This window comes from Carassius gibelio, chromosome B8, assembly GCF_023724105.1.
Source record: "Carassius gibelio isolate Cgi1373 ecotype wild population from Czech Republic chromosome B8, carGib1.2-hapl.c, whole genome shotgun sequence".
Lineage (NCBI taxonomy): Eukaryota > Metazoa > Chordata > Actinopteri > Cypriniformes > Cyprinidae > Carassius > Carassius gibelio.
The window spans coordinates 13,320,402-13,334,148 of NC_068403.1; the positions used below are offsets into that span (position 1 = coordinate 13,320,402).

General features: G+C 33.8%; 1 protein-coding gene across 1 annotated transcript; it reads left to right on the forward strand.

Moving 5' to 3' along the window:
• The first annotated feature begins 4,071 nt into the window (after positions 1-4,071).
• On the forward strand, positions 4,072-6,549 carry LOC127963119 (ragulator complex protein LAMTOR5). The gene is made up of 4 exons (XM_052562827.1): positions 4,072-4,212; positions 4,303-4,364; positions 5,739-5,856; positions 6,179-6,549. The coding sequence occupies exons 1-4, from the start codon at positions 4,178-4,180 to the stop codon at positions 6,237-6,239; spliced, it is 276 nt and encodes a 91-aa protein (XP_052418787.1). The 5' UTR covers positions 4,072-4,177; the 3' UTR covers positions 6,240-6,549.
• The last annotated feature ends 7,198 nt before the right edge of the window (positions 6,550-13,747 follow it).

Below are 13,747 nucleotides of genomic sequence, written 5' to 3' on the forward strand. Positions count from 1 at the left end.
TTTAAATATGTGAAAATACTTTTTTCCCGCTGCCGTAAGTTGTTTAGTAGAATTTGTGTAAATTTATGCAACTTTAAAAGAAATATTTTAGGTACATTTGTATATTTTACATTTTAACAGGATTTGTAAAGGGAACACATAATAAATGTAAGCTTGAATGCACTGTAAGTCACTTTGGATAAAAGTGTCTGCTAAATGCATAAATTTAATTGTAATTTTAATTGAATGATGTAAGAGCTGTGAGGAGTCTGAAATTCTCAAACAAAAATTTTAAAATATATTTTCAAAAAGATTTACTCCATTATCAAAAAGTATTAGTTCCTCACACCTTCATCATCCAATATCCTCTATGCATCCGGTTTAATGCACAGCTTGTTAAAGTCATTTCAGTTTTTTTCCCCTTTCCTCATTCACTTCTCCACTAGGCACTTGTTCATTTTACAGGACTCCACGAGCCATAATTATCACCTTCTCGTTTGAATCATTAGGATTCATCACCCTTTACAGTGCCAAAGCAACGTCAGACTTGCAGCCAAGTTTCAGACTACTAACACAAGTCAAGTAAGTTCATAGGAAATGAATCATCAGCGCAAGGGGTTGACGAGAGAAACATTTATTTTTGCTTCCTGACAATATGATGCAGCTCGCAGGTAAATCACAACAAATTAAGCACTTGTCAGTTCATTTGAGATATTTAAGCCTACAGTCACTTCATGACATAATATGCACTGTCATTCACTGACTATTTCCTGTTTACAAGTCTTAAATGTGCCAGTCAGGCACAGACGGTTAAACGCATTCGACATCATGTCCTCTCAAGCCTGAAAACTTCCTTGACCCAGCAGTAATAAGAGTAATTACATCTCATCATGGACACATAAGCCCTACTCACTACAAACAGTATGTTTCTAATGAAGTGACTCTATAAAAAAAAGGACTCTTCAGTTTCTTGTGTCAAGTTCAATCTGGTCTTGTCTTTCTGCTTTTGCCGCCATGAGGTCATCAGAAAGGCCTACAAGGCATCGCTGCACCCGCAGAAATTCACACAAAGCTCTGCACTTTTAATCACAATTGGAATGCCTTACATTCATAAAAGTTGTTAGCATGTTTGTTTATAAGTGTTTTACTTGTGGGTTCAGATAACAATACATACAATAATGACATCTTACATGGTCTTACAAAGTCATTATGAAGGAAGTCCAGCACACTCTTTTTATCAGCGTCAGAAGCAAATGCAAATGTGGATATAGCCTGTATGAACTGCTGATCATCAAAAGCCCTAGAGATGGAGATACGTGATGAAACGCAGCTATACAGAATCAATGAGCTTACTTGAAATTATAGCTAAATAAAATATCTGACTTGACGGCAATTGGAGTGAAGGATAGCAGGGTGGAAAATGTCAATCCTATCTTTTGGGATTTGATTTACGTTTAGCGAGAGCATGAAAATGCCATTGGTTAGTCAGCAGTGCATTACTTGACTGCAGTGAAAGTGATGGATGTCACTGACGCCCAGGCCACGTAATTACATTGCAATTTTTTGCCCCGTCAGCAGACCAACTTGGCTCTAACTGCACAGGACTGGGCAGAAATGATCAAGCGTTGCCGGCAGGGGAGAATCCAAGTTAGCTAAAAGAGCCTGAAAGCTCTTAAGCATAACTTCATAATAAATGCAGTTTGAAAACTGAGCCATAAAAAGGAATGAAAAATAATTATTTAAATTAAATTGAATTTTGAATTAAATTATTAATACATCGCCTATACTTTTTTTTATATTTACTTAATATTCACTCAATAATTATTTGTTTATTATTTCAATTATCCAGGACTCACTAATAGCGTGTCATTTTTATCTAAATAAGACAATTAATAAATGTCTGTCTTTTGCGGAAGCAGTAGTATGTTAAATGGACCTCCTATCAAAACTGTGAAATTTATAAATAAAAGGTTGCATAGATTCTGGAAACATTAACCTGATTGGATGGGCTCTAGAGGGACAGAAATTGTTGATGTTGCTCTGCATCATTCCATTTGCATGTATATTGAGTTTAATAACCTGATTTATACTAGACACTTTAGACAAATTGTGTAGTGGTTGGCTGTACAGTATACATACACAGTTATATAAACATACTTTATATATATATATATATATATATATATATATATATATATATATATATATATATATATATATATATATATATATATATATATATTATACAGTACAGACCAAAAGTTTGGAAACATTACTATTTTTAATGTTTTTGAAAGAAGTTTCTTATGCTCATCAAGCCTGCATTTATTTGATCAAAAATACAGAAAAAACAGTAATATTGTGAAGTATTATTACAACTTAAAATTATAGTTTTCTATTTGAATATACTTAAAAAAAAAATATTCCTGTGATGCAAAGCTGAATTTTCAGCATCATTACTCCAGCCTTTGGTGTCACATGTAACATCCAGTCTATCACATGATCATTTAGAAATCATTCTAATATTCTGATTTATTATGAGTGTTGGAAACAGTTCCGCTGTCTAATATATTTGATGAATAAAAGGTTAAAAAGAACTGCATTTATTCAAAATAAAAAATAAAAATTCTAATAATATATATTCTAATAATATATTTTCTTTACTATCACTTTTTATCAATTTAACACATCCTTGCTGAATAAAAGTATTGATTTTATAAAAAAGAAGAAAGAAAAAAATTACTGACCCCAAATTACTGACCAGTAGTGTATATTGTTATTACAAAATATTTATATTTTAAAAACGTAGCTGCTTCTTCTTTTTTTTTTTTTTACTTTTTATTCATCAAAGTATCCTAAAAAAGTTTCACATGTTCTGAAATAATATTAAGCAGCAGAACTGTTTCCAACTTTGATAATGAATAATCATATTAGAATGATTTCTAAAGGATCATGTGATAATAATCCTAAATATTCAGCTTTGCATCACAGAAATAAATGATAATTTAAAGTATAATAAATTTAAAAACAATTATTTTAAATTGTAATAAAATATCACAATATTAAAAAATATTCTGTATTTTTGATCAAATAAATGCAGGCTTGATGAGCAGAAGAAACTGCTTTCAAAAACATTAAAAATAGTAATGTTTCCAAACTTTTGGTAATGTATATTTATTCTAAATATATATATTAGAAGTGATTCTTCTGAAAACATGCTCACAAAACACAAAAGAGAGTGCCTCCCTATCATGAGTTCAAATGGAGAAGACAGCATTGGTTTCTGATAAAGAACATCTGCTCCGATACAATTGATGGTGAGGAGCAGGACTGCGCTTTTATTCTGCTCTTGGACGGAGGAGCATGAGGTTGTCCAGAGAGATATCAACAGTGAACATTCACACATTCCCCTGGGAGTCCTTGTGACAATGACAGCTAAATGTTAACCGGATTTATGTGCCCTTTATAGAATTTTTAGGAATGTATTATTTATAAAAAAGGAAGTAGAGGAAGAAAAAGATGTCGATCTAGCCACTGAATCATATGTGATCATCCACTAAATAACAATATAGTGGTGCAGTCATGACATCAAAACACTGACTAATTCACCATGGGTTCCCTCGAGATTGTGCTATGTGTTTTAATAAAGTTTTTTTCAATTCATGTATAAAAAAAGGTCAGTGCAGGGTCGTCCTTAGGGCAGTGAAACTGGTTCATTCTCCCATTTCTGGGTTTCGACATCATGGGTGCAGCAATCCATATCCCCGCAGGAACATCCATCAAGCTGGTTGCTTTGTTTTAGTAGCCTACACTGTAGCTGGTTTGTGGTTCAAGCTGGTAATAAATAACTTTGTTCCAGCAAAAACTAAGCTAACAGCTCGTTACTTCTCCTGTCGTATATCAGTTAAACTTTTTCAAATTAAAATTTATTTAAATTAAAACCCATAATGCATTACAGGCTACACAAACGGTTTGGCTGCTAACAGTATTTTCTTGTTTACTGTCAAAATTAGACTTTGAGCTAGATGGCGCTAAATCATGTTCGCTTTTAGTATTTTTTCCTTAGAGGGCGCCGTAGTGTTGTAGTCGCGTGTTTAAATGTCAGCTGACATCCCGGAAGTGATACGAATAATAAATGTTGCTGCCACTCCCTCATTAATATTTCGGTTATTTTAGAGACATTATTTAAGACGCTATTATGGAGGGTGCACTGGAGCAGCATCTTGATGATACGTATGTTAAAAATTTTATTCCCCCCCCCCCCCCCCAGGCATAGGCATGAAAATTTAGGTGTTGCTTTACTTATCCGTTTTCTTCCACTAGAATGAAAAATCCTGCCATTGTTGGGGTTTTGTGCACAGACGCTCAAGGCCATAATCTAGGATGTAAGTATCATTCTGTCTCAGGTATCCACTAGGTCAGGATTCGAGCAGCTTGCATTCGCATTTTTCCTCAGAAACATTCATGTTTACGTAACTTAAGTGTATGCAAAAAGTTCTGAATGTGGCTCTGTTCAGTTTGCTTTCATAAAATGGGTGACGTTATTATTTAAAATTGACAACTACAGTACAGTCCAAACTAAAAATATGCGTATGCATTTGTATTTATATATGCTAATAAAAAAAATACAAAAATGGAACATGAAATTAAACGAAAATAAGAAACAAAAATATGTTTAAGTTGAGGCCCTAAAATTACAAAAATTAAAAATTAAAATTAGCTAAAACTAAAAAGAAAATAGAAAATAGGAAAAGAAAAGCTGATTCCAAATATTAATGAAAACTACAATTGTCTATGTAATTACAGGTTTTTTTTTTGTTTTGTTTGTTTTTTTTTTTTTTTTTTTGTTTTTTACTTTACACACAAATCCAAGAATTGGATGCACAAAATGCACAATGACTCACATCTCTTGCTAAATGAAGCACTACATTCAAAACATCGCAAACACATCTCAAAAGCAAACATTTGTATTGTGTTGCTAACACCTTTGCCATGCTTTATTTTTGGATATAAAATATACACACACAGTTATTCAAATATTAAAGCTCTTCTTTTATGAGTTCCTAAGTATATTCCTGTACAACATTGAAAATAATTGGCAGAGAGATGTTGAAAAATTCATGGTAAACGCATGATGGCAAAATTAAAACTTTTTTAATTTAATTTTTTTTACAGTAAGTGTTTGTGGTTGTGAATATAATATTACACAATGCAAAAGACCTATTCTAAAGCCATGGTTGGTTGGTGTTAAGTAAAGCAGTGTTTGCACATGTGAGGAGTTTGTGAGAGGCACTGATGAATTAATGAGGCATTTTGATTAGTTGTGTCTGAAAAAGGAAATCAAGATACTTCCTGTTAGATATTTGTGATACATAGAGTATTGTGTTTTGCAAAAAGTCTTTTATGAATTTGAAAACTGAGTCAAATGCTGAGAATTGGTGTATGGTTTTGCAGATTTGGTGTGTGATTCTTGTATTTGAGTGTCAGGTTTCAGAAGTGTAAGTAAAGATGTTGTGTGTGAGCAGTTGAAAAAAAAAACACACTACATTTATTATACTGTGTTTTACTAATGAAGCTTTTTTTTTTTTAAATGTCCAGAATAATGCAGGTGTAACATTGAAAATATTGTGTAATAAAATATAAGCTTATAGAATTTTGTTTTCATATGTTTCTTTCCTGATTGCCTGAAATCTTTTTCATTGCTCACCATAATTCAGGGATGACCCATGTACTGTAACTGTCAACTGTTTTAAACTCAGGCCGTGGCTCGCTTTCTGATGAACATGGAGGAGTTGTGTCTGTGCTGGCCAAGCAGGCTGCTTCTCTAACCAAAGACCCCACCGACTCTCCTACTGTGTGTCTGGAGTCTGACTCTGGGTAAGAAGCTACTTGACAAACATCTGTCTAGTTTCTGGATCTTGATTAAGCTTCATTTTGAGAGACATCCAAGATCAACGAAGCACACTCCAGATCTTAAATGTTTCTTTTTTTGTTTTGGTTGAAAAAAATAAATAAATTGAATAATCCAGGGCATAGCAATATTAAAAGTGAGGACATGTTCTCCAACCTGCTGCTTTCATCCCACACACACTCTTCAAATTATATCTGTGCACACTTAAGGTTATTATAATGGTAAGAAAATGTTGTTGCTGCTTTTTAAGTATTAAATGGGACCCTTAATGTAATTCTGTCGTTGCAGGAACATTTTGATGAGAACACATGGAACAATTACACTGGCTGTACATAAGATGGCATCATAACTTCTGTTTATTTCTGATTGTCATATATTGAATGTGTGCAGTGTTTTTAAACATCATTATTTTGAGTTTGAAAAGCTTCAACGGTCTATTGTCAGCAACATAGAAGTTTATTGATCAGCTGGGATTATGTCTTCCATCATATCAGAAACTATCATATATTTGTGTCCATGATTAATGAATCATTGCTTTTCCAATATTTGTATTTTCTTTCAACCATAGTTTAGACGTGTTAACTGTGTGCCCCCCCCCCTTTTTTGTGGTTAAAACTATTATTTCCTGGCTAATAAATTGTGTTATTTAAGGAAACTAATTCTGACAGAGTCTGTTTTGCACATTTGTGAGAGGTGTTAAGTTGAAGTACCATGATATGTTCAAAAGGGGGCAGTAATTGTGACATGTTTTGCATAAATTAATGAAGAAAATTATAATGGTTTTACATTCAGTAAGTACCTCACAGAGAATTGTTTAATGGGTCATTGTGAATTATCGTTTATGTGCATGATTAACAATGGCAAATTATTAAAGTCGAGAGGGGTAGGATTTTTCTCAACCTCCTTCTTAGTTATGGTTAATTATAAATATATTTTTTGTCAAACATACCATTTAAAATTAGTTTTGTTTTTATCTATCTATCTATCTATATATATATATATATATATATATATATATATATATATATATATATATATATATTTTCTCCTTTGTTGGAATTGAATAGGTTTGTTGTATGCATATGGAAAATGCAGAGAATTCTTTGGTCTTCTCATATTTCTCAAAACATACAGAGGTAAAAAAAGAAAGAGGAAACTTAAGTTTTTTTTGTGATATGTGGAAGGTGTGTGAGTGCTTTAAACAGCAGATTCTCTTAATACGTTTGTTTGATTAAAATTTTAGAATACAGCAGGTGTGTTTTAATGTTTAGGAACATAGAAGGCATGCAATGACTTGCATGGCAATGTTTTACCTGGGATTATAGTATCAAAATGTACAGGTCTAGAACTTGTAGGACAGTCTGTCATTCATTACTGTCTGTTTACCTGTGTGGTTCTAAAAACTTCAAAGATTAACCTGCCTTCAAAGTTTAAAGGGCCTGAGCATCTCACATCAGTGCATTTTATGTTTTCCCCCCACATGGTGGTATCTCTCTGATAAACATTTAACCTTAAACATTATTTGCCCCCGAAGCAGTAATAGTGTAGTGCTTTAATCTCTCTCAAATAGCCATAGCCCAGGAAAGCCTCTGTAATTAGTTGCACTCCAATACTTAGCCCCTAAGTTCGGGTCACATGGTCATTAAAACCCCTTTACGTGCAAACATCGCTGACGGCCCCAGTTTATTATTGTTTCACTTTCACAGCACATTAAACATCACTCTCTTACTTGATCTGGACAAACTGTGCATCAATTGAAAGTTTAAAGACTCTAGCTTCGATATTTGACCAATATTTTGATAAAACATTGTTGCAGTGACAGATATTTAGTGATTTATGTCAGGAGTGCAAAATAATAAATCCGTATTATGCCACATTTTGAATAGAAATTCACCACTCACTCATATTCAGTCACGTCAAGAGCGGTTTATTTGTGTTCACATAGACTCACTGAACAGCGTCAATAAGGATTTATAGACCAAAGATGCATATCTGCGGAGATATATGGATATATTTACTGATGTTTACTTCATATTTCTTCAGACAGAATCGTCATTTCTATTCATTTTCCACTGATTTACGCGATCTGATGATAAATAGCCTCTGCCAGAGCCGTCTCTGTTTGTTTGCTTCCGTGTACTCGAGCTGTGACCCAGAAAGACTCTGATTGGACGTTTGGGTTGTCAATCTGACAGTCCCAAAACCAGACAGCGTCAGATCGTGTCATATGGTTCGTGAACAGTTCCTGGTTCATATCTGCTCACAACAACACTGAAACACCTCTGTATTCACGGGGGGGACTTTCAAGATGGCTCCTTGAACGCACGCGTTTCGATGAGCTCGCAATCCTAATCACTTAAACGGACCTTCATAACGTTACTGCAAAGAAAAATTTGAAAATTAACTCAAGCTGATATTATAGTGATTCACCAAAGACCACAATGGGGGGCTCAGAGAAAAGGAAGAGTTCTGGAAAGAAGGCTGGAAAGTCCGAACCGACTGCACATGCTAACATGGCTAGTAAAAATAGCAGCAGTTTGCAGGCGACCGAAAGTACGATTAAAGTCTCCTCTAGCGACTTGATTGAAGACAACTTGCACGACTATTTTAAACAAGGTAATGACCCAGAAGAATTTATGCTGGTGGAGGAGGAATTTCCGTGTCTCCCCGAAACTCCCTGTAAATCGCCAGCCCCCAAACAACGCAAAATTGTGGATAAAGATATTTCAGTCATCCTCTCGCAGATCTCGGACCTTTCTCGGCTGGTGAAGGATAGGTCTGACACTCTAGAGAAGTTGGTGGAAAGAAATTCACAGGTAATAAATGAAATGAAAACAGAAGTCAGTGGCAACACAAAACAAATCACCGAGTTAAAGGAAACGATTGAGTTTATCTGCGCAGACGTCAATGCCATGAAACCTCGACTGAAACAAGCTGAAAAGTGTGCCGAGGAGCATGAAAGACGTCTAACGTTGTTGGAGGGCTATTCCCGCAGATGGAATCTAAGAATTCAAGGGGTTCAAGAGACAAATGGAGAAGATGTTCGTCATGAGGTCATTAAAATATGCCAGTGTCTCGTGCCGCAGCATAAAGATAAACTGCCGGACGTCGTGGATGTTGCACATCGCCTCGGTCATATCAAACCTGGAAGCAGCACTCCGAGAAGTATTATATTTCAGTTCACATCACGTTTTTTCAGGGATGCTGTCTGGCGTGCTGCCAAAGATGCAGACTTTCTGAAGAACAACCACCTGAGGATCTCTGAGGATTTGTCTCCTGCCGACAGAGAAAAGAGGATGAAATTATGGCCGGCTGTCGAAAAAGCACGTAAGGAAAACAAGAGAGCTTTCTTTGTCGGTGGCCGTGCTTTTGTTGACGGCGTTGAGATTCATCCACCCACTTAAACTACGAGGGATGCTGTGATTAGGCTAAGGTGAATGAAACTGGAAGAAAATACACGTTTATGGCCTCTTTCAGTGCAAAAGTACTCTCATTCTTTCTGTTTAAAGTCTCGAGTGAGACAGAGACTCCAGATCAAGTGTTTTATTTTGTAATTTTATTAATGCGGGAATAATACAAAATTATTATTTTTTCTTCTCTGCTTTAAATAGGGAGGTACTCTTCTCCTTATACTGGTTAAAAACTTGATTGAGACTTAGACACCAGTTAAAATATTTTGATTTGTACACAAAAAGAGGCAATTTAATAAGAAAAACAAAAAAGAGAGAGAAAATAAAAAACATTCTTTGCATTAAAAAGGGATTGCTGTTCTCATCCCCGGTATACACCTGTTGCAACCGTCTAAGATTTGCTATAATTGTTTTTTATAGGAATCTTCTGGGTTTTTCTGTGTATTTTCTATAGAGTTTTGGTTTATGTCGTTATCTATTGTTTCTCTTAATTGTAGAGGGTTACGTAACATTGTTAAGAGGAAAGCCATTTTTTTGTATTTGAAGCGCTTTAATACAGATTTTTGTTTCTTGCAAGAGTGCCATTCGGATAATCAAGATGTACATTTTTGGAGGTCACAATGGGGACTAGATTTATGGTTAGCTCACGGAACTACTCACTCTGCTGGGGTTTGTATCTTGAAAAATCGCTTTAAAGGGAAAATAATAAGCTCTGAGTGTGATACGTCTGGACATTACATTTTACTTGTCCTTGAAATTTTAAATTCAACCTGTATTGTTCTTAATGTATATGGTTTCAACTTACAAAAAGAAAATAATGCCTTCTTTGACAGATTAGGTGATCGGGTGACTCGTATGTTAGCCAAATATCCAAATTCTTATCTGATCTTTGGAGGTGATTTCAATGTCGTCCTGGACAGCAGGTTAGATAGGTGGCCTCCTCAGGCTGGAAATACAAGTCCAGATTATGTAATTACATTTATGGAGAAATTTTCCTTAATTGATACATGGAGAAAATCTCACCCATCACAACAATGCTTTACTTGGAGTAATAATTCTTTATCTAGTCAGTCCAGGATTGATTATTGGCTTACATCTAAGGATATAGTTAATATTGTTACTGATATATTACCATCTCCATTCTCGGATCACAGGGCTATTTCAATAAGTATCCCCTTTAGTTCCTCTGTAAATTTAATTCAAAAGTCTGGATACTGGAAATTAAATAAAACAGTACTTCAACATAAAGAAGTAATCACTGCCATAGAAAAAATTATTTTGACTTATTGGAATAAAGCAAAAATTGAAAAAAAATATTGTAGCAATTGGGAACTTCTCAAATTTGAAGTAGGAATTTTTTTTAGGAGGTACTGCAGTGAGTTTGCAAAAAAGAGGAAAGCTGAAGAGGATGACATTTTATTTAAAATATCTACTTTATTATCCAAAAGAGTAGAAGAACTATCAGAATGTGATAAAGCAGAACTTATTGAACAGAAGCTCAAACTAGAGGAGATTTACAGACAAAAGGCTGAAGGAGCGTTTGTTAGGTCGCGCAGGAAGTGGCTTGAAGAGGGCGAAAAGAGTTCTGCTTATTTTTTTAGACTTGAGAGGCAACAAGCTAGAAATAATCATATTGAAAAATTGAGGATTAAAGATAATATTGTGGAGGACCCTAAGATTATTGCAAATTTTTGTTCTGAATTTTATAGTAACTTGTATGCTTCGAATTTCTGTCAACAATCTACATCTGAGTTTTTAGAGTCCTTACATAATATGAAGCAGATTAATAATGAAGAGTCCAATATATGTGAAGCCCCTCTTAATTTACAAGAAATTATTGATGCAATTAATTCTTTGAAAAATAATAAGTCTCCGGGAACAGATGGGTTGACGGCTGAGTTCTATAAAGCTTTTAGCAAACTTTTATCCCCTTTTTTGCTCGAAGTTTTCAAAGAGAGTATAGAAAGAGCCCTGCTTCCTCCGACTTTGTGTCAAGGACTTATAACTTTAATTTCAAAACCAAATAAAGATCCCTTGTTAATTGATAATTGGCGGCCAATTACGTTGTTAAATAACGATTATAAAATTATTGCTTTGGTTTTATCTAAAAGATTAAAATGTATTTTGAATAATTTAATTGATGAATGTCAATCTGGCTTTCTACAAAAAAGACACATCTTTAATAATATACGTCTGGTTTTAGACATTCTAGATTACTCTGAATTTCTCTCTAATGATACTCTTATTCTCTTCTTAGACTATTATAAAGCTTTTGATTCCCTGGAGCATGAATTTTTGTTCCAGACTCTTCGTAAGGTGGGATTTGGTGACTTCTTTTGTAGATCTATTAAAATGCTCTATACAAATTGCAATAGCTCTATCAAACTCAGCAGTGGAACCTCTCCTAGATTTACCCTGAATCGGGGAGTCAGGCAGGGATGCCCAATCTCCCCTTATCTGTTTCTGATAGCTACCGAACTTCTAAATTTGCATATCAGAGAAAGCCCTTTAAAAGGAGTAACTATTGATGACACTGAAGTGGTAATAAGTCAATTAGCTGATGATACCGTTTTGTTTTTGAAGGATGCCTCTCAGGTTGCGGTAGCATTAGAGACTCTTGAGCCCTTTTCCAAAGCCTCTGGCCTTCGCCTTAACATTAACAAATGTGAGTTACTCCCAGTTGGTCATTGTTTGGAATCTTTAATTTGTAATATTCCTGTGAGAGAGAGTGTTACTTATTTGGGAGTTAAAATAATCAAAGATGATAAAATTAGATGCCCTTCCAATTTTCTTCCAATTATTGAAAAGACACGTAAGGTATTGAACCATTGGTTGCAAAGAGATTTATCACTCAAAGGCAGAGTTCTGCTTACTAAAGCAGAGGGCATTTCTCGTTTATCGTATGCCGCTCAATCAATCTCTGTTGACAAACACACATGTAAATTAATTGACAGTATGTTGACAAAATTCCTGTGGAAAAACAAAATACACTATATTAAAAAATCAGTAATACTTAATACACATGATAAAGGTGGGTTGAATTTTATTGATTTTAGCTCTCTAAACAGTAACTTTAAAATAAATTGGATAAGACAATATCTTAAAAACTCTTCATCTATTTGGAATATAATTCCTCGGTTTATATTTTCTCATGTGGGTGGTTTAGAATTTCTTTTGATGTGTAATTATAAAATTGAAAAACTTCCAGTCAAACTTTCTAAATTTTATCAACAAGTACTTGCTACCTGGAATCTTATCTATAAACACAATTTCTCCCCTCATAGTTTTTTTATTTGGAATAATGCTAATATTTTGAATAAAAAGAAATCTTTATTTTTTCATAATTGGTTTAGTAATGGATTGTTGTTAGTGAATCAGCTATTTAATAATGAAGGGAATTTATTTTCGTTTGCAGACTTTATTTCAAGATACAAAATACCTATTACATTAAAAGAATTCAAGGTGATTACTAAGGCCATACCTGCAGGTATACTTATGCTGTTCAAAAGCAGTGTATATACATCCACACTATATGTCTGTCCTCCTAGACCTGAACATACCTCTGTCGGCACTATCTGTTTCTCTGGCTTAAAGCCTAACAATTATAAAATTAGATCCTTATTTTTAAGAGAGATTATCTCTACGCCTTATGTTATTTTCTACTGGAACAGTTTCTTTAATAATGTAAATTGGACTAAGGTTTGGTCATTACCTCAAAAATTCCTCCTTACAAACAAGGTTAAAGAAATCTCATATAAATTAATTCATAGAGTTTATCCCACAAAGGTATTCTTACAAAAATTTAAAATTAATATTGATTTAAAATGTTCTTTTTGTGAATGCTCCACTGAAACAATTTCACATTTGTTCTGGTATTGCCAATTTACCCAGTATTTTTGGAATAATGTGGAGGGTTTCATTGCTAATAATATTTTAAGAACATTTTCTTTATCTTATAAAGATGTGATTATGGGTTTTTATATAAAGGATCGCTCTTTACAGGACGCTGGTTTTATTATAAATTTTATTTTATTTGTATGTAAATTTCACATCCATAAATGTAAGTTTACAAAAGGCAAACCTCTTTTTATGGTGCTTGAAAAGGAGATTAAAATGTACATAGATGCAATGTCTAAATCTAAAAATAGTAAAGCAATTAAAACGATTAATATATGCTCCTCCTTTAACATTTTCACTTAATATAAAAAATAAAATGTAATGAATGGAACTGACCTGAAAAGTATATATTCTGTACTTAAATTACATTGTAATATCCTATGGAACTGTTATATATATAATGTAGATCTGTTTGTAAAATGATGCTTATGTACCCTCTCATCTTTATTTATTTATTTATTTATTTATTTTTAAATCTTTATTTTGTGTGTGTGTGTGTGTGTTCTAGTTTGTCCTTTTTTGTTGAGGCATGGAAAATATTTTTGTTATA